Here is a 23,266-nt window from a genome sequence, read left to right as displayed (position 1 = left end):
AAAATTAAGTAAATCTTTCATCTTAATTTTAGTGAGACCGAGGTGTTCTCCTCTCGTAATCCTGCATGTATCTACTTGGATGTAAATCATGGCAATTTCAATTTATTCCCAGGTAAATATGCAAGGACTTGAATCCTGACCAAATATATAAGTGGAAGGAATCAAAACTGAGGGAATGTCTGCCTAGAAATAAATCACTTTAACCTTGACTTCTAGTGACAATTGCAAGCGAAAATCCCAGTGACAACATACGGGAACATGCAATAAGCACAGTGCGAAAATAAAGAACAATGCTTATGAAGAGGCATAACATTCATTTATTTACAGGAATTTTAGCCACCCAAATAATTACAAATTGTGTCTTTAAAAAAAACAGCATCGAAAAATCTGAAGTTTTGTACATTTATTTGAATGATTTGGCTAATTTTTTTCTGCCTTATCTTGGATTGCTTCCTGGTGATAGCTCTCCCTCTTTAAAGAAATGGTGTTGCAAGTCTGACAAAAAAAAATCACATTAAAAGGAAGTGACAGGAGAGTGGATTAAGAATTTCAGGGGAAAGGAGTGCATGAAAAAGTAGCTATGCTCTTTTAGAAGGGTGATGATGAAAGCAGTCTCCAGTGTGTAGATAGCATTAGATTTTTATATGGAATGATAGCATGAGTGAAAATGAGCACACAGATGACAGGGTGACATTATTAACAAGGTGAAACAGAAACTCATGTCATATAAAGGTTTTTTTAGAGGAGTTACTTTTTAAAATGGATGCCAAAATCCTACCTTTGAAGAGACATGGATAATTTTTAAAGGTATTCTAACACGCTGACTGCCAACTATGCTTAAAAACTTCAAGGCAACGATCCTAATATCCTGGGGGAGGCTGAGCAAATTGTTATTACTGAATAGTATAATCTTAAACAAAAGGGGGCATCTGGTCTTTTCTTTTTTCTCTCCTGCACATTTGTTTTCAAAATTGATTACCAGTTTATTATAAAATAAAATAATTAAAAATATCTTTACTTTTCCTCTGAAGATCGTTGGAAAATAGCTTCCCCCAAGTATTCAAACCTCTCCCTTTGCTCAAGTTCCTGGTATAAGCCTTTAGGAACCTTGTTGAGGCCATAGAGTAGCCCATACAAACAGCCAGCAATTGATCCCGTAGCTGCACTCTCACCTAGAAACCAAAAGCACAAATGAGCAGTTAGCTCCACTCAGGAATTTTAACCATGGGGTGAAAGATAGACTATTACCAAACAATGATCAAGAATGTATTTCTGACAGGTTTCTGGGCCTCTTTGAGAACTGAATCTCTATCCTCAATTTTCATCAACATGAACTGTGAAAAAAATCAAAACCCAGCACATCACAGAAGTAAGATGACAATATTGTACCTTGCTGCTGTAGTGTTACAAGAGAATCAATGCATTTATTTAACCATCTTCGAATGATTTATAAATCATTATAACTCTCTCATTCAAAATTAGAATTCTTTCTTTCTCTTCATGTACAATCCCCTCAATCAGTTGCATAGAAGACCATTGGACAGTCTATGTTACTATCACAAATTATTCCCCATTAATATCAGTTGACATTTCAACTGATAATGGTTTGATCATTACTGTACCAAAATATCATGATGAGGAAAAGCATTATATCACTGTAAGTTATTAGGTAGGAAGTGGCCTAAGATGCATGTGTATTTTTGAACTTTAATAGAAGGGACTGCCTAAAGGCTGCGCAGGGGTGGGCTACTGGGGGTTCACAGTGGTTCAGGAGAACCTCTAGCTAAGATTCTGTGCAGTTTGGAGAACCCCCAAATCCCACTCCTGGCTGCCCCACCCACCCCACCCCTCCCAGGAATCCCCACATGGCCCGTTTTGGATGCAGATAAGTGCAGGGAGCTGAGGCTCAAGGAAGGTGAAAAACAGGCCTACCAGAAGTTTGGGAAAGCCGGAAATGGCCCCGTTTCCGGCCTCCAGAGGGCCTCCATGCCCACTATGGCCATGCCCACCCAGCAATCAAGCAAAGAATCCCTTGCTAAAATTTTTGAAGGCCACCCCTGCTAAAGGGCTGTCACTGATACCCACTACAGTTATCCTGTTCTCTGTAATGGAAAGTGAGTCCTGTTGTGAAAATGTGTGAATTGACAATAGCAATAGCAATAGCAGTTAGACTTATATACCGCTTCATAGGGCTTTCAGCCCTCTCTAAGCGGTTTACAGAGTCAGCATATTGCCCCCAACAACAATCCGGGTCCTCATTTTACCCACCTCGGAAGAATGGAAGGTTGAGTCAACCCTGAGCCGGTGAGATTTGAACAGCCGAACTGCAGAACTGCAGTCAGCTGAAGTAGCCTGCAGTGCTGCATTTAACCACTGCGCCACCTCGGCTCAAGTGGTTGAGCAATTAGAACTTCCAATGACACACTGGCCGGACTGGCAGGAGTTATGTGACTTGGAGACCCATGCATCTTGGAAACTTTTGGTTGACAAAAGCTGCTGTGAACATGTTGCTTTTTAATTTCTATAAGGATTGAATTATATAAGAAATACAAAAAAGCAGTATTTTACTCACCTCCATGGAACATTGCTCGGTTACAAAGTTCTGTCCAGTCACCACCACATCCTAAGAGAGCATCATATGCAATCATGGGTGCATCATGACCTCTCCTTCCACCACGACCTTCAGAACTCCATCTTCGGTAAGTCTAAATGGATAACTAACAACTTTGACTATGTGAATTTGACGAAATGCAAACCAGATCATGCATATATAAATCTCTCCATTTGCATGTTTTAAAAACATAGATTGATTTTTTTAAAAAAACATTGAACTATGGTTTATGCCTTCAAGTTCCTTGATTTATTTGCTTTTAATTGTTCTCTTTGAGTAATATCTACCCATCGGTCACTGGTTTGCTATACATCAACAGTTAACTTTTTGTTATTGTTTCTATTACTATTTCTCTTATAAATGACCAACTTAAACTTTATTCTGTAAAATATTCTGGTTTTTTTTTTTTGAGACACAACCTCTATCATTTGGTTTTGTGATTACAGCATAGGAAATCATTTTTAGTAAGAAAAGTATCAGTTCATATCTATTCCTCCCCTCCCCCAGACACACAGAGTTTAAACAGCTGTTTCTTGAAAAACTTACCTTTTCTCTTTCCTCAGCATCATAATTGTCAGGAAACTGGGGTTTATTCTGGTTATCTTCAGTGATCTCTCTCTCCTCTAAATAAAATTGCCATTTTGCTTCAAAGTAAAACCAGTGTTCCTGATATTCTGAATAGAAAATAAATATGTAATTATAACACATTTAATCTTGAAAAATTATTCCAGTCAAGCATAGTCAAATAAGGCTGTTATAATTGTCATTAATAATAACCAATATACTATATAGTAGAGAATATGTTTGGAAGATTTTTATTTCCATAAAGACAAAGAATTAGAGTCAGCTAACACAAAATAGAGACTCCATTTAGTGTAGTAGTTAAGGCATCAGATTAGAAACAGTGAGTTCTAGACCTATTTTAACCACAGAACAGCCGAATAACCTTGGGTTAGTCATTTTTTTTTCAACCGTAGGAAGGATGAATACCAAGCCATTTCTGAAAATCCCTTCCCAAGTAAACTGTAGGAGCTTGTCCAGGCAGTCTCTGAGAATCAGACATGATTGAACTGAACAAAATAAACACAAAATATGAAATAAGCAGGATAGATCTGAACTTCTGCACCTTGAGTTTATGTGTGAATTTAGACTTGAGCTTGGAAATCTTTTAAGATGTTTTCTTACTGCTTAATGCATTTATTGAAGCCAAGTTTTGTTAGCAATCTGGCTGCAATAGGATTTATATTAGTTCCACTTTTAGGCCATTTTTAAGGGCTTTCTTTAATGCAATATGCTATAGTAACATAGCCAACTAAATAGCTAAATATAGTAACATAATCACAGGTGGTATTCAGCCAGTTCTGACAGGTTCTGGAAAACTGGTAGCGGAAATTTTGAGTAGTTTGGAGAACCGGCAAATAGGCTGGCCCCGCCCAGCTGTCTCCTAGGCTCCCAGCTGATCTTTTTTTGTTTCATTGAACAGGAGAATGGAGCTGGAAAGCAGGTTAGTCAGGTGAGGAAGGAATGGGGATTTTGCAGTAGCCTTCCTCTGCCATGCCCAAAAAGCCACGCCCACAAAACTGGTAGTAAAAATTTTTTTGAATCCCACCACTGAACATAATCAACAAAGATAACTAAAGTCCAATCAGCTTTTGATACACAAAAGCTTTCATTAATATAATTGAGTATCACATTTTAGCTGTATACTTGAATATTATGCAGGTGTTGTATGAATCCGTATGAAAGATACAAACTTTATTTTAGGGTAATTCATCTTTGACTTTTTCCCCCCCTCAAGAAATAATATTTGAGGAGACACAAGGGCCCACTTACTATTATTCTTGAAATGTGCCCTGATGTTCTATTTCAAATGTACTTCCTGACACCATGATATTTGTATTGGAAAGAACACTTTTAAACTCATTTTTATGGTAGAGCTCCTTCTGTGTAGGAAATTGCCTTTTATTTCAGGGGAAAAAGTAATTTGTGAAGTAGCTGCAGTGGAAAAGCAATCTAAATAGTAATTATTTCCTTTATGTTTAGCTTAGTGCTATCATGTACAGCCATTTAGAGCTGTTGAGTAGGAAAGAGAAAGAAACTTTTATCATTGTTTAGCCAGCCAAATCTCTTGAAAAACAGGGTTCAGTTGGGTTTCAAGCAGGGATATGTTTTTTTCAACCTCTCTCCCCGCTTTCTAAAATAGCATTGCTTTCCACAGTGACGGGGTTGCAAGCACATGCTTCAAAAGGCTTGCGTGCTTTGCTTAGATTTGACATTGCCCTGAGCAAATGCCAGCGTCCTCCTGTGAGAGGCAGACCTATAAGTGTTAATCCTGCACCTGCTCTACTCTTAAGAAACAACAACAGTTGGATAAAAGTGGAAAAACTTCAATTAAAGGAAAATGGAGATGCTGTTAAAAGCCCATTGCTTAGGTATATGTATCACTGATCTAATGTTATTTTTAAATTAGTATTTCATTACATCTCTCACCCAACTCCTTACAATACCATTTAAATTTAAATTCAAATTAAAAATGGCAAGTGAAATTAATTATTGGAAAAGGTAGCAATAGCAAGAGTACTTAGATTTATATACTGCTTCATAGTGCTTTACAGACCCTCTCTAGAAGTTTACAGAGTCAGCGTATTGCCCCCAACAATCTGGGTCCTCATTTTACTGAGCTCAGAAAGATGGGAGTCAACCTTGAACTGGTGAAGATCAAACCCCTGGCAGTTGGCAGAATTAGCCTGCAATACTGATTCTAACCTCTGTGCCATCATGGGTAACTAAACAAAGTTACTGAGAATTTCTAAAAAGTGATATTGTTTTTACATTTTATGAATTTGAAATGCCCCATTAATCATTTTTACCTGCCATGTGCCTGATGGTCTTTTTGCAAAATTCTTCAGCCATTGGAACAACTTTCATCATCTCTCTTCCCCATTGGACCAGTGGCTTTCCTTGAATCGCATACGAAGCAAACAGAGCTGCACAGAGGGATCCCAGGAAGCCTGAAATTAACATATAAAGACAAATGTGTGTATGTTACAAAAAGAAAAAAGAATTTAATACTGACAACAATTTTTTTAAAAAGTTTGTGGACAGAATCATATCTATGTGTGCATAAGAAAATGCAAGTTTTAGTTTGCTTCCATGTGGAATCATTATGTGAGACTGAAGTAGCTATTTGCTTTAAAGTCAATTATAATTATATCCACTTTGTTTTGTGGATCAGACATACAAGATACCGGTAGTACACACACTCTTTTGAAAAATTTAAGAAGCAATCGTGAGATACTTTATTTGAATTCAAATAATACTTCACTTACTTAGTATTTAGGAGTTGTTGCTTAATATTTAGGAGTTGTTGCTTTGACTTAAACAACAGTTCATTTAGTGACTGCTCAAAGTTAAAACAGCACTGAAAAAAGTGACTTACAACGCAACATGACCATGGTCACATGATCAAAATTCAGATGCTTGGCAATTGATTCATAGTTATGATGGTTCCCTGGGGTCACTGCATGATGATTTTCAACCATCTGACAAGCAAAGTCAATGGGGAAGCCAGATTCACTTAACAACTGTGTCACTAATTTAACTAGTGCAGTGATTCACTTAACAACTGTGGCAAGACAGGTGGCAAAATTCACTTAACAAATGTTTCACTTAGCAATGGAAATGTGGGGCTTAATTGTAAGATGAAGACTGTATAAAGCATGCAGACTTTTAAAAAACCCAGTTTGAAATGGTAACAACCTCTGTTTTTTTTCCATACAGATAATTTCTTCTAACCAGCAACCCAATAACAGTTCTTTAAAGAACAAAATAAAAGATTATGCTATATCTAACAATTTTTAGTTTGACCATTTAGAGCTATTTAGACTTTTAAAATACTTTATAAACATCCCCAAATGACCGAAGTATAATACTAACAATAGCATAATAAATACATGTGCTGTGAGGCTTAATTCATCAAACTTCAAGCTCCATATTCCCTTAAACGTATTTTAAAAAGGAAAATAAATGAACTGTTCCCCCTTCAAAGAAGCTGATAATGTTTTTTGTACCACTGCCAACACATAACCACAACTATGGAACATTTCAGAGAATAGAGATGACCTGCTACTTATATCTGTCTTTAGGAGGTAGCTGGCCGGCATGTTTTCATAGTAACATGCCAGGATGGTGACTTATTTTATTTCTCTATGCAGTTCTGACCTCAATGATTATGACAGGGGAATGGGGTGCAGAAATTCAAAAGAAATTTTTAATGATTCAAAGCTAAAAAATGAATTAATATCCTGTTTCATGTCACTGCTTGGGGAGAAGACTGATTTGAATTTTAGCTTACACATTACTCTCTTCATTGGGGGCAATAATTGATTAACCCATTTAATGATTTTGCATATTTTATGGCAATTACTCCTATACTGAATACACATGTTGGTTTCTAGAAAATATGATAGACCTACTTTAAGTTTGCATTTCTGACACACATCAGAGCTGATTCTCATCTGATATTTAGTAGGAAGTCAGAAAAGGAGAAAGTTTTCCATTAATGTGCATGCTGAGATCATAGTGTGTCACTATCTAACGTATCATTCGCTAATTAGGATGTTTCCAGATTTGCTGAATTCCCCAGTAAGCATACCTGTAGGTTTACTATTGGTTCCTGGTGTGTGTGTGTGTGCTTCTTCTGTTGCCCATCCACCTTTCTTACTTTAGTTCCTTTTGGGCAATCGCCCCATTGTCTCTACCTCCTTAGGTTATATCTATGATCCCCATTTTTTTCATAGCTCCTTCCTGCTCCCTGAACTACAGCTGTGAAAACATATGTTAATTCAGAATGTGAACCTGTCACACTGCAACCAAATCACACTTCGGAATCCTTGGCCCTAGGATTCCACTTGGAATAAAAAAGATTCTAAATCAAGGCATTTGGAAGTGAGTCCTTACAACAGATGGAACTTCTTAATGACTAAATAAAATAGGATTACTGGCAAACATTTGTGCACGCCTGCATTAACATATTTAATCTTAATATATTTTGTTTTTAATACTAGAAACTTACATTTTATTACCTCAGCTCTTCCAGAAAATATCAAGCATCTTTTCTTGCAAATTCTTCCCATAATTATTTTCTTCTTATATTTATGTGTGTGTAAACATTTGTTAGCTTGCAAAGTACTCCAGATAAGAAGCACAACCAAGAGTACTAGCTCTATCTTTATTCTAAGGTTACATTAACAGAGTCTTGCAAGTGTGAAAGTACCCTTCCCTTCCTTCACTTTACTCTCCTGAAAACTAGGGAGAGTTCCTTTTAAGATGCTTTGGTTACACTTCCTCATTTGGATTCAAACTTAGTTTATTAAACTATTGTGTAGGTTGTGGCTCTTCCTCCTGTCTCCCAAGGTATTCCCACATACCATTACAGTATCCTGTACAGTATTCTCTAGGACAGGGGTGTCAAACTCATGTCGTCACAGCAGGGTCACATGACATATCGGGACTTTTTTTCCCTTTGCTAAACTGGGCATGAGCATTGGCCAGCGCATGATGCATCTGGTCTATGGGCTGGGAGACAGCCCTGCTGTAGAATTTTCAGGGGAAGGTTAATGGGTATATAAATGTTTTCGCCCTCAATTTTTCCCCATACTTTAGTGTTTGTCTTCATATGATTAATGAAGTTCTAAGCTTAAGAGATCTCATATATTGTAACATATATTCAGTGTACTAGAACATAATGCCTTTAATTGTACAGATGCCACATAAAACATATGGTACCCCATCATCCAGGATATGTGTTACTCTACTCAGTCATTTGCTAATGACAGTGTTTTATATAGGATGATTAAGTGTGCTAATTTTCCTGGAGATTACCTGTAGGATGGTTATGAGTCATTCGTCCAACTTCAATGCTCACTTCAATGAGAGTTTCCAGCCTTTCGGGCTTCCAGTATTTCATCCCTAAACACATGGCTTTTGTAGCTGCACCAAACCCTGAACCTATATGACAAACGACAACATGTACATTCGTAAAGAAAGTTCCACTGTTTTTAACATGGTTGCATGAATAATTTAATTAAATATAAAGAAACCCATAGAAATAGTATAGCAGAAATGCTACAGCATATAAATGTAATAAATAATAATAATTCACTACTAGTCAATTGCCAAAGGCAGCTTTAGTTGGAACAGCATACATCTTGCAATAATGCCTTTATAACACCGTCAAACAACAAGATCTGCCTATCTCATGTCCTTGGAAAGGAATCTATAGATGGATAAAAATGCCAAATCCAATTTAAATATCTGGCTGACTATGTGACCAACCATAATAAACAAACTTTAAAAAAACAAAGTAAACAGGAACAAGTTTTTAAAGAAATGAATAATAATTTGGAATACATACAACATATAAACAAGCATTTGAAGATAAATTTTGATGTTTTATTTGTTTATTAATTTTAATAAAGCCACCCATTTTGAAATTTTCAGCTTACAATATATTCAATGCTTAAGCCTAACACAAAACACCAATAGAAGGCTCGCCATCATGCAAGTAAGAGTCACCAGAGTCTCCACAGACACCCCAATCCCAGGCGTAAACTTTACACACTCCTTCCTCCCTCCCCACAGGCAAACTTTCTACATCAAATTACATTTCAACAGATGAGGGTAATATATTGGAAAAATCACAATAAGGCTGAATTAGTCCCTACTGAAAAAGATTTTTGTCGTGTGTGTGTGTGTGTTCTCCATGGGTTTAAGGTGTTTGGAGTGTTGCATTAATTTTTCACCCCAGGTAATTAATTTCTCCTCACTTCTTAAATACTATTGATCGAACAAAGATGCATTTCAGTTCTGTAATGTTTACTAACAACAAACTTTTGACCATTAATTGGATGTATTTCTATACAGGTAGTCCTTGGCATACAACAGTTCAAAGTTACAACAGCACTGACAAAAGTGACTTACGGCTGTTCCAGCAACCTCATGGTTACATGATCAAAATTCTGGAACTTGGCAACCAACTCATATTTATGACTGTTGCAGTCTTCTGGGATCATGTGATCACCTTTTACGACCTTCTGGCCAGCAAAGTCAATGGGGAAGAGAGTCACTTAATAACCTTGTCACTAATTTAACAAGTGCAGTGATTCACTTAACAACTGTGGCAAGAAAGGTGGTAAAATGGGGCAAAGTTCACTTAACAAATGTTTCACTTAGCAACATAAATGTTGAGCTCAATTGTGATCGTAAGTCAAAGACTACCTGTATAAAATACACAGACTTTCAAAAATCCACTTTGAAATGGTAACAACCTCTGCATTTTTTCCCCATATAGATGTTTCTTCTAACCAGCAACCCAACAACGGTTCTTTAAAGAACAAAATAAAAGATTATATTATATTTAACAATTTTTAGTTTGACCATTTGGAGCTATTTAGAATTTTAAAATATAAACATCCCCAAATGGCCAAAGTATAATACTAATGATAGCATAATAAATACATATGCTGTGAGGCTTAATTCATCGAGCAACATCTTGCTTAGCAACAGAAATTTTGGGCTCAATTGTGGACATAAGTTGAGGAATACCTTTATCTCTTTCTCACATAAAAACACTGCCTTTATTATATTTATTTATCTGAAGGTTTTGATTTCTGGGCATCTTCCTTCCCCTTTTCAAATCTTCAACAAACCAAGATTTGTTTCTTTTCCTTGAGTATGTCTGGTGCCCATCACTTGTTTACAAAATGCCTTTCTCTGTCACAGGAATCAAAACCTCCAGCTTCATCAGCTTCAAGCTCAGACACTTACTATCATAAATCACTGCACTATACTAAATGATATTAGGAAGATTGTAGATTCAGTCTTCTTGAATGACTAATTGGGAATTTTCCAAGTTACATAAAGTGGAAAAAATAGCATGTTCCCATGATTGAATGTTACTTATTTTTTCACTCATGGTTTATAGTAATGGTATTACTGACACCTTCTCAAGTTTCCTCTCAGAGTAGTATGAGACAGACAGATTCTTCTCTGTCATAACAACTTGCTACCCTCCAGTTGGCTGAACCATAAAAAGGATCAGATGGAGACATAGAGAAACTATGGGAAACTATAATCCAAGACTGGCCTAGTTTTATTTTATTTCTTCTTCTTCTGGAAAGTGAGGTGGGCAGCTGTTTTGACATCAGTGGTGTACTGCAGTGCTCAGGGACAAAAATAATTGCCATAGTATGTTTCAATGTTTATGCCATGACGCTGCCTTACAAGATGATGCTCCAATTGTGTGCCTTTATGTCCCAATGAAACAGAGTCATATTAATACACTGCTGGATCTGGAATCTGCGTCATCCAGTGGAAGCTGGGCTTTTGAAATATGCCCCTTAAACTTGCCAGCATTCCGACTATAGAACAGGTTCTGCAGTTTGCACATGTGGGTGTTAGGTTTGTGCATTATACACCAGGAGGGAAAGAAAGTGAAGTCACCGGAGAAATCAAACTGTCAGTCAAAGTTTTGTCCTACACTCAGAGGCATCATGTGTATGTGGTTAGATTGTCCCAGGAATCTGATTTCAATAAATGAAACTGATAAAATGTACAGCTCCAGATGAAACATGATCAACTGTTTTGCTGGAAATGACTACAAAATTCCAGGTCAAAAATCTGGAATCAGGATGCATCATGCCAAGAACAAAGACTCTAGAAATAGATATTGAGCTATTTGTAAGCCGAGATAATTTACAAAAGGACACCGAGCTGAACCCTCCCCAAGGAATTCTTGGCAGCTGACTATGTTTCTCCAGGCACATATAGAATTGTTGCTCAGCTATACAGCACACCATGATTTTTTCCCACATGTCAGAGGAGTTATATACCATTGCACCATGCTTCACAGCATTCTCTAAGTGGTTTACAAATTTCAGCATATTGCCCCCAACAATCTGGGTCCTTATTTTACTGACCTCGGAGAGATGGAAGGGTGAGTCAATCATGATCTAGTCAGGATCGAACTCCTGGCTGTGGACAGAGTTAGCCTGCAATACTGTATTCTAACTACTGCACCATCGTGGCTTCTAATATATTCAAAATGATTGTTGTTGTTGTTAGTTGCGAAGTAGTGTCTGACCCATTGCGACCCCATGGACAATGTTCCTCTAGGTCTTCCTGTCCTCTACCATCCTCTGGAGTCCATTTATGCTCACACCTGCTGCTTCAGTGACTCAATCCAGGCACTTCATTCTGGGTTGTCCCCTTCTTCTTTTGCCCTCAGTCTTTCCCAGTATTAGGCTCTTGTCCAGTGATTGTAACTGTACAGGAATATTAGCCTAGTCCCCACTTATCTTGACTTGTCTAGCATTCCTTGCCACTTACTGTAACTACTTTAGGCTATTTTGAAACAGAGTAGGGACTCCACACCCAAAGCTTCAAACTTTATGCAGCCCTTGAGACCTTTAAATACAGTTTCCAGAATATTTTGAAAACCTTCTCAACTGTGGTTTTTAATAGGTCAGACAAAAGAAAAGTCTTAGATAAATGGGTAGGGATTTTTTTAAAATTCAGAATAGTTTATAATGAATTTAGATTCAACACCATAATTGTATATTTGGTTCTGTCCTAGAACTTTGGGATGTCAAAAGACCATGGCCTTTGATCCAACAATGGTCTGCATCTTTTTTTCTGAAAGAACAAGAATGTAATATGGCTTTTGTTAAATGTTCAGCATACCTTTCTCATTGAAGGGTGTATGCCAAGCAAGGAGGTAATTATCTGGCTTCAATTGAGAGCATCCTTCAATAGTAGCAGGATCTGACCTTCTCTCAGAAAGTTTTTCAACAGCATCAACATAACGTTTAACAAGTTCGCGATACAGATCTTCTAAGCACCAATAATCTATGCAGGCAAAAAATAAGATACATTTGTATACAGCAGGAAATGTTAAAAAAGAAGGAAGAACATGAATGATGTCTGAACAGAGCAATTATTTCATTGTCACAGTCATTTAACATGTTACATCATTACAGTCTTGGCATACATGAATGGCAATGATAAATAGAACAGCTATGCATGGTTATCAACACATTAGTCTCATTACACTCAGCCTGGCTTATTTCTATCTCTGCTGAGTGAGTTTATGATACTATAGGATTACAATTTTGGCTGCAAACATTTGGATAAGCAGTAAATGGTAGCAAAGTATAAATTCATGAGAAATGTAAATTATAGTACATCTACTTTGAGAGGAAAAGTAAGTGAGGTCCATAGATATCACTGAACTATAGTTCTCAGTGATCCCAACCAGCAAGTTCACTTCTTAAGAGTCACAGATCCTCTATTTGTGAATGATTAGAAAGGCAGTGAACTTTGCTATGTCACATGGAACACATGAATATGATTGTTTGAAGGTGGAAGAAACTTCTAATGTAATTTACTGGATTCCCAGAATGGATTGCCCTTGCAACTATGTGTGACAGATAAGCTATCCACCAGATGGTGAGAACACAACTGAATGGTTACTCATTGGTAGCATCACATTGCAATGACTAATTCAATTTTGCAGCTACAATGATTGTTGGCTGAGCAGGGACAAAAATAACCAGAGAAACATTGAATCTAGGGAAATGGGCCATTGTCAGTCAATAGAAGTGCTGATTTATCATGAGCCTATTACGGTGGCATAAGAAATAATTAATGACTTAATAGCCAGTTATCAACACTCTAATTAATAACTTAAAGCTACACACAACCAGATATATATGCACATATTCTGAAGAGAGAGAAGTTTCCCGATGGTGCTTTCCAGGTTGAGCCTGAAAGAATGGAAGTATAAATCTTTGTTCCATCTGACTGACTCAGATTGCATCCCGCAACATTATTTTGGTATGGACATGTATATTTACTTTCATTCACAGGCGTATGGGTTGAATACTGGAAATAAAAAATAAGTGGAAAGTTCTTTGTACATGCAGGAGTTCTTTTTGCTTTACCACAGAGTTAAGAACATTGTTTTATCTCCATCATACAATTTTATTAGAACCCAAAAGACCTTGTATTTTGTAACATGATTTAGCCAAACAGATGTATTTAGAAAGTTCACAAACAGAAGATCAATGTCTCCTTCTAATGAAGTGTAGCAGATAGTCATTGTTCAAAGTTGTTGCCTATGATTCAGATGTAGCATCAGAAGGCAGTGTTAGCACAGCTCTTTATGAATATGCATACTTTAAAAAATTCTAAATAGTAGGAAATGCTATTGTTAAGTCTGTGAAATGTAAACACACGTTTCATATTTTTGCTGTTCCTGAATCTTTCTGCATTTAATTTCAAAGGTTAGTGCTCTGAAAATTAAAGGACCCATATCTTCCATATCATTTATAATTTATGTACTTCTGTTAAGTCTCTCCTTATCCTCTATTGCTGTAGGTTAAAAACAAACCAATGCAACCATTGTTCAGCAGATTTTTCTTGTAGAGAAATTGCTTTAGCTCTCTATTTGTTTTAGATATCTGTGTTTGCTCTTTTCAAATGCTTGAGACTTATAGAGACTTGATAATCAGTAAAATCATAGGATGGAATATTATGGTTTCTGGTAGATTTCTGGAAGGACATTCATTACTGGCAATTCTTTTTCTAATAATTGCTAGAATTGAATTTACTGTTTTAAAAAACAACAGCAACAACTAGACACTGTGCTAATATTTTAACTGAACTACCCAACATGACAGCAAGATTATTTTCTTGAGCACTCACACTCTCTCTGTTCTAAGGCAGTACTAACTACACTAAACAAGTGTAGATAAAACGTATCCCGACTGTAAGTGACTTGATATTTAAAAAATAGTTTTATTAAAGATTATAATTGCAGTAGTAGTAAATAATATAAATTAAAAGAAAGAAAAAAGGAAGGAAGGAAGGACTTCCAATCTTCATCACAAGTATAAACAATTTTAGTAACTTTTCATCTCCTGTTAATTACAGCCTATGATGTTTTCATTCCATGTCCCATTCTTATCTATAATCAAATCCATAAAGCATCATCATTTCAGTCCTAGCAGAACTTCGTTAAGGATTGTCAGAAACAACAACATATCAACAGTATTTTAACTTTGATAAAATAAACTAGCTTTATATTCCTTCTTTTACTTCTAATAACTTGATCTTTAGTTAAAGTACTACAATGTTGTAGAACTTGATTTCATTTATCTTTTGCCCCTTCTCATAAGATTCATGGAAGCTTTAAGAAATCTTTTATAAATCTAATATAAAACAATTATCCAGATCAATATCTTGCTTTATTATTTATAATTACTTTTTAAAGCATGAACCCATTTCTTTTGTACGTCCAATGAGACATCTTTTTGCATGTCATTCTTATAGCCTGTCATTAGTATATCCATTTTTAGTGTCAGTTCTGTCTCTGTCTTGTTCCTCTTCTATCATTTATTCCACAATAACTTTTGGACATAGTCTACCGATAGAAACAAACATCACTATTGACATTATTCATATTAACTTCTGATGCCATATTTCAAAATGGTCCTTCAATATTTTCAATATTATATTTTGTATCATTCTGAAGCTGCTAATTAGGGTTTTTATTCTTTAATTAAAATGTGTAGTTCCTTTAGCACCCGATTCTTATTCTGCATATTTCCATTGTGTGTTAGAAAAAATTCAAAACAAATCCACTTTCCAAAAACTTATTCATGTGATCAACTATCTCCGGTTAGCTCATCTCAGGAGAGCCAAGAATGAGTGACTTGCTTCAGGTCCCTTGTATGAAACAGTCTCTCCTGGCAGGATCTAGAAGGTGTGCCTTCTTTGGTACAGTGGCTGCCCTATAGAATAGAATTCTACCCAAGGTTTGGATGGCTTCAACCCTGCTGATGTTCCACAAACCTAGTTTATTCCCTGGGGCATTGGGCCAGAGTATGGAATAAGAACATCCAGAATTGAAAAGATGGTATAGCTGTTGTTGGCCTCATATATTTTGTTTTGCATGTTTGTTGTGGTTTGGTTTCTGATTCTTTTGTTTATTGCGCTTCTAACCATTTATAAGCCACTCAGAGTCACTTTTGTAAGTTGGGCAGCTGTGGAAATCAAATAGGAATACATACTTAGGGTTTTTCTGCACACCTTGCCAATCGTAGAAGTTGCAACAATAGTACTTGGAAGACATAAATTATCAATGTACTTTCAACACATCCCTGACCCATCACCAGAGAGCCAATACACATTCATGTGTAATATATGATGTAATATATGATGTGGTAGCAGAATCCTAAGGTTGCCAGGACTTGTTTGGATGGAAAGCCAAGAGTAGGTCTCCGGGCTAAAGATCCTCCACCTTCAGGGTGCTGCTGTGTTTGCTGTGCTCAAATCAGTCCTGGCACACCATTTGATCAGTGGGGCTGGATAGCTGCCATTTTTGACATGCATCCAGAGGTCTTACCACATGTGAGTGGCAATTGAAGAGTTGCTTACCCCCACTTGGAGTTTAAGTGGCTTAAGCCATCACTTCCATGTGATAATGCAGAGATGGGAAAGATGGGAAGGGGAGGATGATCTTGGTATATGGAAAACTGTCACAAAAAAGACATTCACTTTTCTCTCCCCTTTACTTCTCTTCCCATGGATGGTAGGAGAAACCAGGAAGAGACAAGTGGCAATGATGGTGTCCCTGGTTACAGTTCTCCAAACACTGTGTTAAATTGGAAATCTGACATCAAGAGGCCTTTCACACCCTGTTTGTCTCCTCCCCTTGGTTCTTGCATGGATAGCACCATATTCCATCTTTTTGTTGAGACAGAATCAGGGGTGGAAGTATTGCCAGCGTGTTTTCCTACAGGCATACCCTATGTTGCCCTCTGCCCTCAAGAATAGTACTTCAACACTGCTATGCAAAAGACCACTCAGAAAATGGCTTAGTTCATGATGAATGGCAGCAGTATTGACCCATGGAGGAACAAGCCAATGTACCTTTTATTTCTGGCTGACAACCATTGTATTTGACCAGTGGTTGTCATGTATTTATTCAGTGTCCTAGATAAGAGACCCTTACCCTTTTATAAAATAGGAATTATATTGGTATAGTAAACAAAACTGCTGTAAAGTGTCATTAGCTGCTTCTGGAATAATTAAATTAGGATTCGAAAAAAAACGAAATGGCCAGATGTACCTTTCTTCTTGTATTTTATTAAGGGCTTGAAAATAGAATTACTCGGAAAGCAATTTGAGGATGGATATCTGTTTATTGGTTGCCTATTTAATTATATCTTAATTGCATCTGGTTTAATTTGAATTAATTGTTTGTTAATGAATTTAGATAGTTTCATGGCTTTGGTTTTTGTATCGATCATTGTTCTGTTTGTGAGAATAATTGCACATCAGCACAAGTCCTTGTTAGATATTGTAACATAGAAAAAGAGAGAATAATAAATTTCTAAATGGATATTTTACTGCTATGTCTGTGACATCCACTGTGCTTGTAACTAACATTTCTAACAAGCATTTTGCATTTCAACAGATTTTTTAAGTATGGAAAAGCAGTTGGACTATCAAAATACAAAAGCAGAAAATGGATTTCTATCTATTTTCCATTTTCTAGAAAGGTAGCATGGTTAGTTTCCAGATAACATGGTTATTTCAAACTTATCCTTTGTCAAATACCCTTTTTTCTGCCAACTGGTGGATTATAATAAACTATCAACATCTATATTCCCTGTTATAAAATGGCTTTTATCTATATAACTTCATTTTAAATGTTATTGAGTAATGCTTTATATAATAAAAGAAACAGCCTATTTCCCTGTTGAGAATAAAAACAGACAAAAACACTGAATAGCTGCTGCCTGTAAATACAATTGATGAAATCAAGGTCAAGGTGTATCCTGACAAGTCGTGTTATACATATTGAGAGAAATATGAACTTGCTAATTTGGAACTACTGTATCTAAAAATGGTTGCAGAGCCGGCTGATAAGGCTTCCAGATAACCTTAATGCTCAGAGGTCAAGAAGCAAGGGACATATGACGTGTATTTAATCATTGACTATATTCAGAAGTATGCTAGTCATCCTTTGCTTTGATAGGTTGACATCTTGCCATTATCTTTAGGGTGTTAGCTCTATCTCACTTCATTGGCTAACTAGTAGCTAGATAAGAAATACTCAAGATTCTCCTCAACAGATCAGTGGCAGCTAATTTTAGAACAGCAGTCAGATAAAGGGATTTAAATGAATTTCATTGACTTTGACATATCTGATTCTACAATACACACAAAAAATAAGAAAGCAATACAGTTTAGGAAATGCTTTTTTCTTTACCAAAGAAACCTATATTATATCTGTCCCCCTGAACATGCATGATAAACTGGGTACAAAATACAATTGTGTGAATGTTATATCATTTTTTGTTGATGCAGGAGGCTGATTTTTGCTACACCAAAGAACTGCTTATCTATAGGGCAGAACTGGCATTTGAGATTAGTTTCTCTTTCCGTATTCACTCAGTGTATCAATCTTAATGTATTCCTTTGAACCAAATTTATACATCCAAAATGAGCTAATGTACAACCTTGCTAATTGGAATTCAGCTTGATGCATAAATAAAATAGAGCTAATTTTGCACTTTAAATAATTATTTAATTTTTTACTAGGAATAAATTATTTATTCCTAGCATTATTCATAAAACATTTTATGATAGACAAGTATGATATTTCAAACATTGCAGATAAACATATATGCATAGTGCCTCACTACAGGTGACTTTATGAGTTCATGGTTGAGGTAGCATTTGAGTCATAGACTTCCTTCCTTATGTACACTCTTTTTTACCTTATTTAAGTTTAGGGCAAACACATGGCCTATTAAGCTTCATTCACCAAAGGTAGCATTAGCTCACTGCTCAGCTAGTAAACATGATTATAACAGCTCTTCTCCAGTTCTCTTCCTACCCTCCAGTCTGCATCCAGATAATAACATTTTCCCCCTCCTACCTGTGATGAGAGCTTCAGCTGTTGCCATGTGCATCAAAGTATTGTCGCTTATTGGCCATTTGTCGGAGGACAAGACCAGGTTCCCGAGTCCTCCAATTTCTTTCAATTCTTCTTGGATCTTTGCACCTAAAGCATTGTTTTCATGAATAAAATTTCGATAGCCCAAAGCATCCCCTACCCCTGCTAGTAACAAAGCAGCCTTAAATTTCTCCATCATTAAATGACTTGCGTGTTCAGTTCTCTTTGGTCTCAAATAGGCTCTTGATGTTTCTTTGTTCCTTTGCCTTCTAGCTCAGATTAAGCAACACTTTATATCGGAGCCATTGTGTCATTGCAAAGAACTGTCCGTATAAGGGAAGCCTGGCCTTTCTTGGCATGCATATGTGCCAGTGCTTCTCTGATAGCCAATGGTCAAGATAAAACTGTTAGTTCAAATATTTTCCAACTTATTTTTAAGCTGCAAGTTTAGAATACATACAGAACACAAATAAGTGTAGTTGTAAAACTCAGAAGCCCTAGGACAAAGCAAGCCAAGAAATATTTGATCTCTCCGGTTTATGTAACTCTATCCCTTGAAAGACACGTATTGAATTAAGAGACTTATTTTTATAGGTGTTCAAATTGGTACATTTCTCCAATTTTGGAATCGTTGCCTTGTTGTGTTTCTTTAAGGAACACAGAAACACACTGATTTTATGGACATCACACTCAGAAGATCAAAAACATTATTGAGAAAATAATTCAAACCTGTACTGAAACAAATCTCTTTTCCAATCCCTACATTTAACTGAAACAGCCATAGATTTGTCTCAATAGTATTATCTTCAAATGCTGTCTAGATGCAAATACTATGAGATGCATAAACAATTGGAACTGATTTTCCTGCTCAGCATTTGCGCATTAGAATCACTTTGTTGTGCACATACATAGATGAATTATTCTGCACTTCTCAGAAAAGATTTCATTGACTTTTTTTGATTCCCATCATCTTATCTTTCTTCCTTGTTAAAACCTGACATTTGTGTAAATGATAAAAATAAGTAGGTAAGTTTTATATTACCTCACAATGAAAAGATAGAAGTTGTAATGATTAATTTAAGATTGATAGTTTAAATTGTAAACTGACAAACCAACGAGACACAAGGACAGTTCTCCACCCCCCATGCCATCACTCTGATAAACCAATTCGCACAAAACTACCTAAAAGGCATTATTACCATCATTATTTTCATCTTCTCTATTACCTATTTCCTTATCTTATGACTATAATTTTGTTGCTTTTCTTAAAATTTACTCTTAAGTAAAATTGTTTACTTAGTATCTTAGTGTGATTTATGTTGATTGCTTATTTAGTATTTATGACTACCACTAAGTGTTGTATCTAATGTTTTATGATGAATGTATTTTACAATGATTATGCTAATGATCTATCACTATTGTTGTATGTACATTGAGAGCTTATGCACCGGAAACAAATTTCTTGTGTGTCTAATCACACTTGGCTAATAAATAATTCTATTCTATTCTATTCTTTGTAGATGTGTGAGGATACTTACAAAGCAAGTTAAAAAATAATAAAAATTATCATGTAGCATTATGAGTAATTTTAGCATTCTTGAATGATTTCCTATTATAATAATGCAAACATTATTTTAGAAACAAAATTATTTTATTATAAACCATGACTGGGAAGATGCAGCTTACAAATACAAACTTACTATTATTTCAGTAAATGTTTCAATTCTTTTCAGTGATAAATGCTGGGAAAAAGATAAAGCATTTTGACTTTTTCAAAAAAGTTCTAATCTTTATTCCAAGTCATATCTTTTTGGTAGAGAATTTAACAGGGTCGCAGTTCCTTCCAAAGAGGCACTTTTTACAATATGAAGTAGCTGGGAGGTATATGAAGTATATGCGTGGAAACAGCCATGAGAGCCTTGAAGATATGGTTAACAACTTCATAGATTGTGAAGAATCTCCTTTACATTTGGAATTTAATTTTCAAAAGAAAAAAATTCACTGATGCTTGGTCAGCCCAGGGGTGAAATGGTACCAGTTCGGACTGGTTCACCCAAACTGGTAATAAAAAATGCTACTGGTTTGCCTGAACCGGTAATAAAAAAAATGCTACTGGTTTGGGCAAACTGGTATTTCCAACAATCAGTTGTGACACGATTTATATTAGCTAGAAAGCAGGATTTCCTGGCACATCGGATTTCTCCCCCCCTCTCATTGTTCTACTTACCTTTGCAGGTGCGCTTGGTAGCAGGCTCCACCCATCCGTCATCATGTCCATTTTTGTCGCTCTGTGCACGCATGGAAAGTCCTGCGCATGCGCAGAGGTGATGTGTGCGCTCACATTTGCGAACCGATAGCGAAGGTAAGTTGATTTCACCCCTGAGTCAGCCCCATCATCCTGTGCTGGCATTTCCTTTGTTGTTACAATCCCTGCACTATGAAATTAACATATTGTAGTTATCACGCAATTACTGGATAAATCCTGTGTGCTACAGAAGAATCATGCTGGGTTTGTCCTAAAGAGCTGGACAAATTCCAAATGACTTGTTATACTGTATTTGGTCTACAGTTTTACTCTTTCAACCTGCATTAAACTTAAAATTTGATCTGTTTCATGGGATTTTGTGAAGAACATTTCATACTAGTGATCTTGAAGATACCGTCTTCCAATTTGAAATAACTTTGATTTAAAAACGTGAACTGATTGAAGAGTATAAAATCTTATAAAAAGTAAATGAAGATATTCCACTAATAAGAAGTGAATGCCCAGTGCACACACTTTGTTTCAGATAAACAGTTCCAACAAACATATTATTTATGCTGCAACAAGGTAAGCGATTGAATTCACACTAGTTTTGTAAGCTGTGTATGAAGACCATTAGTAACCACCTTTTCTCAATCTTGGTTTTTCATTTCCTACAAGCACAGAAATCTCTCATGTATCAATGATAGGTGGAAATATTTAGTTTGTCTTCATTTTAGCTACTGATACATTTAAGAATATTGCTCATTGTAGGAAAGTTTAAGCGTTTCCATTTCTTAAAACTCCCGATATGAATAGCTTGATATTGTCATAATAGGATTGCAAGAGAAAATAAATCAACTCTAATACAAAATGGTAATGTCTGGAGTATGTGGTTGTTTCCCTAGTTAAAAGAATAAACTCTTTCTGTTAGAAAATATTAAGACTAACATTTAAACATGTTTTAACACAATTATGTCTAATGAGTTTCTAAGCAAAACTTTTTTTGTTTTTAAATTCATTTGAAGAAATTCAGTGAGGGATACTTTTGTATTTGAAAATGCAACAAAGTAGTACATTAGTCTTTAGTATTATTGTAATTGTCTGAGACAAGAAAATGAAACAATAACAACTGAGTTACTGGCATCTAGTGGTGGAATGAGAGATAACCCATTTCTCACATTTCTGTCGCTAATGTTCTCACCCCCCCCCCCCGGGGGTGTACGCTCTACCATGCTGAAGTTTTTTTAATTCATGCAGAATTCCACTTTGAATTTAGCATACATGTTCTCTTGTCTGTTTTCACAATGACCAATTATACAATGAAGAGCAGTTAGTTTTAACAATCATGTGAAAGACAGATTTTAAGAAAGCATGCAGGATCCCAAAATATGTCTATTTTTCAAACCTACGCTATACAGGAGGCACAACAGCCACTTTTTACATTTGCCATTCCTTTTATTATTTTATTTGTAGGCAGACAAAAAGAAAGCAACAGTACTAGCACAGAAGCAATTCACTTTGAGTCAGGATCAAACCCAGAGTCAATAACCAGGCAACACACTATTTTTTTCTGACTAGTCCTTTAGAAGTTGCTCACCACCCTGAGAATATTTTAATACAAAACACAAGATACTCTTTTGCACACTTATTTCTGCTCAGTACTTTTAAGCAGCTTCAATTTCGGTTGAAAATTAAGCACAGTGATAGTAGCAGAATTTATCTGTATATTTAAAATAATCAAGGCTTCTTTATTATTAAATACATGGCAAGGTTACTGATACTTAAAGCCACCTTGCTATAGCCACCCTTTAAAGGAGTGGTCTGTAGTCAATTTTGGATATAACAGTATTATAATCCAGACAGCATCCCAAAATAACCTGACTATTAGTTTTTGGGAAGCCCTGAACAGAAAACAGGGCATGTTTTCTCAAGAAAATGCTACCCAAGTTTCAGGCATGAGTAAGAGGCATCCCTAAATGCCTCTTACAAATCTCTTACTTTCTGAGTAAGAGGAAAGGAATGAAAGTGCTGACTTGATAGGCAACACTCTGGGGAACCATAAGTAGTGAGTTGAGTGAAGCAAGAAAGCTGTTAGGAAGATGGCCTGAATGGGCAGTGGCTGAGAGAGGCAGGTAGCAGAAAGCCGATCATGTGGGCCATTATGGTATGCAGTGGGATAGCGGATGGAAAAGCAGGAGACTCTGGCTTGTAGCCCCAACAATGCTTCCTTGCTGAGAGCAGATAGAGAAGCAGGACTGATAAAACTTCCTTAAGTCTGGCAACAAGAATGGTGTAATTGACCTCCAGGAAGGGAACAAAGAGAGAGATAGAAGCGTCTATCAAACCATTAAATTGTGTGAATAAGGAGTACAAACTTCATTTG

General features: G+C 36.2%; 1 protein-coding gene across 1 annotated transcript; it reads right to left on the bottom strand.

Annotated features, from left to right (window-relative positions):
- Positions 1-346: 346 nt before the first annotated feature.
- On the bottom strand, positions 347-18,904 carry ADPRHL1 (ADP-ribosylhydrolase like 1). Its single transcript, XM_032226754.1, has 7 exons — positions 18,621-18,904; positions 12,353-12,517; positions 8,495-8,620; positions 5,482-5,622; positions 3,158-3,285; positions 2,573-2,705; positions 347-1,172 (listed from the first exon to the last, which is right to left on the bottom strand). The coding sequence occupies exons 1-7, from the start codon at positions 18,835-18,837 to the stop codon at positions 1,015-1,017; spliced, it is 1,068 nt and encodes a 355-aa protein (XP_032082645.1). The 5' UTR covers positions 18,838-18,904; the 3' UTR covers positions 347-1,014.
- Between the last annotated feature and the right edge of the window lie 4,362 nt (positions 18,905-23,266).

This window comes from Thamnophis elegans, chromosome 11, assembly GCF_009769535.1.
Source record: "Thamnophis elegans isolate rThaEle1 chromosome 11, rThaEle1.pri, whole genome shotgun sequence".
In the NCBI taxonomy this organism is placed as follows: domain Eukaryota; kingdom Metazoa; phylum Chordata; class Lepidosauria; order Squamata; family Colubridae; genus Thamnophis; species Thamnophis elegans.
The sequence above is the reverse complement of the archived record's forward strand: the minus strand, read 5'-3'. Positions and strand labels throughout refer to the sequence as shown.

Bases quoted from the DNA above. Each gene is read 5' to 3' on its own strand.
- ADPRHL1 (XM_032226754.1), bottom strand. From the start codon at position 18,837: ATGATGGAGAAATTTAAGGCTGCTTTGTTACTAGCAGGGGTAGGGGAT. The intron at 3,286-5,481 runs GTAAAAATGATT...TTTTCTATTCAG, and splicing joins GACCATCAGGCACATGGCAG to AATATCAGGAACACTGGTTT. The intron at 2,706-3,157 runs GTAAGTTTTTCA...TTATCCATTTAG, and splicing joins ATGCTGAGGAAAGAGAAAAG to ACTTACCGAAGATGGAGTTC.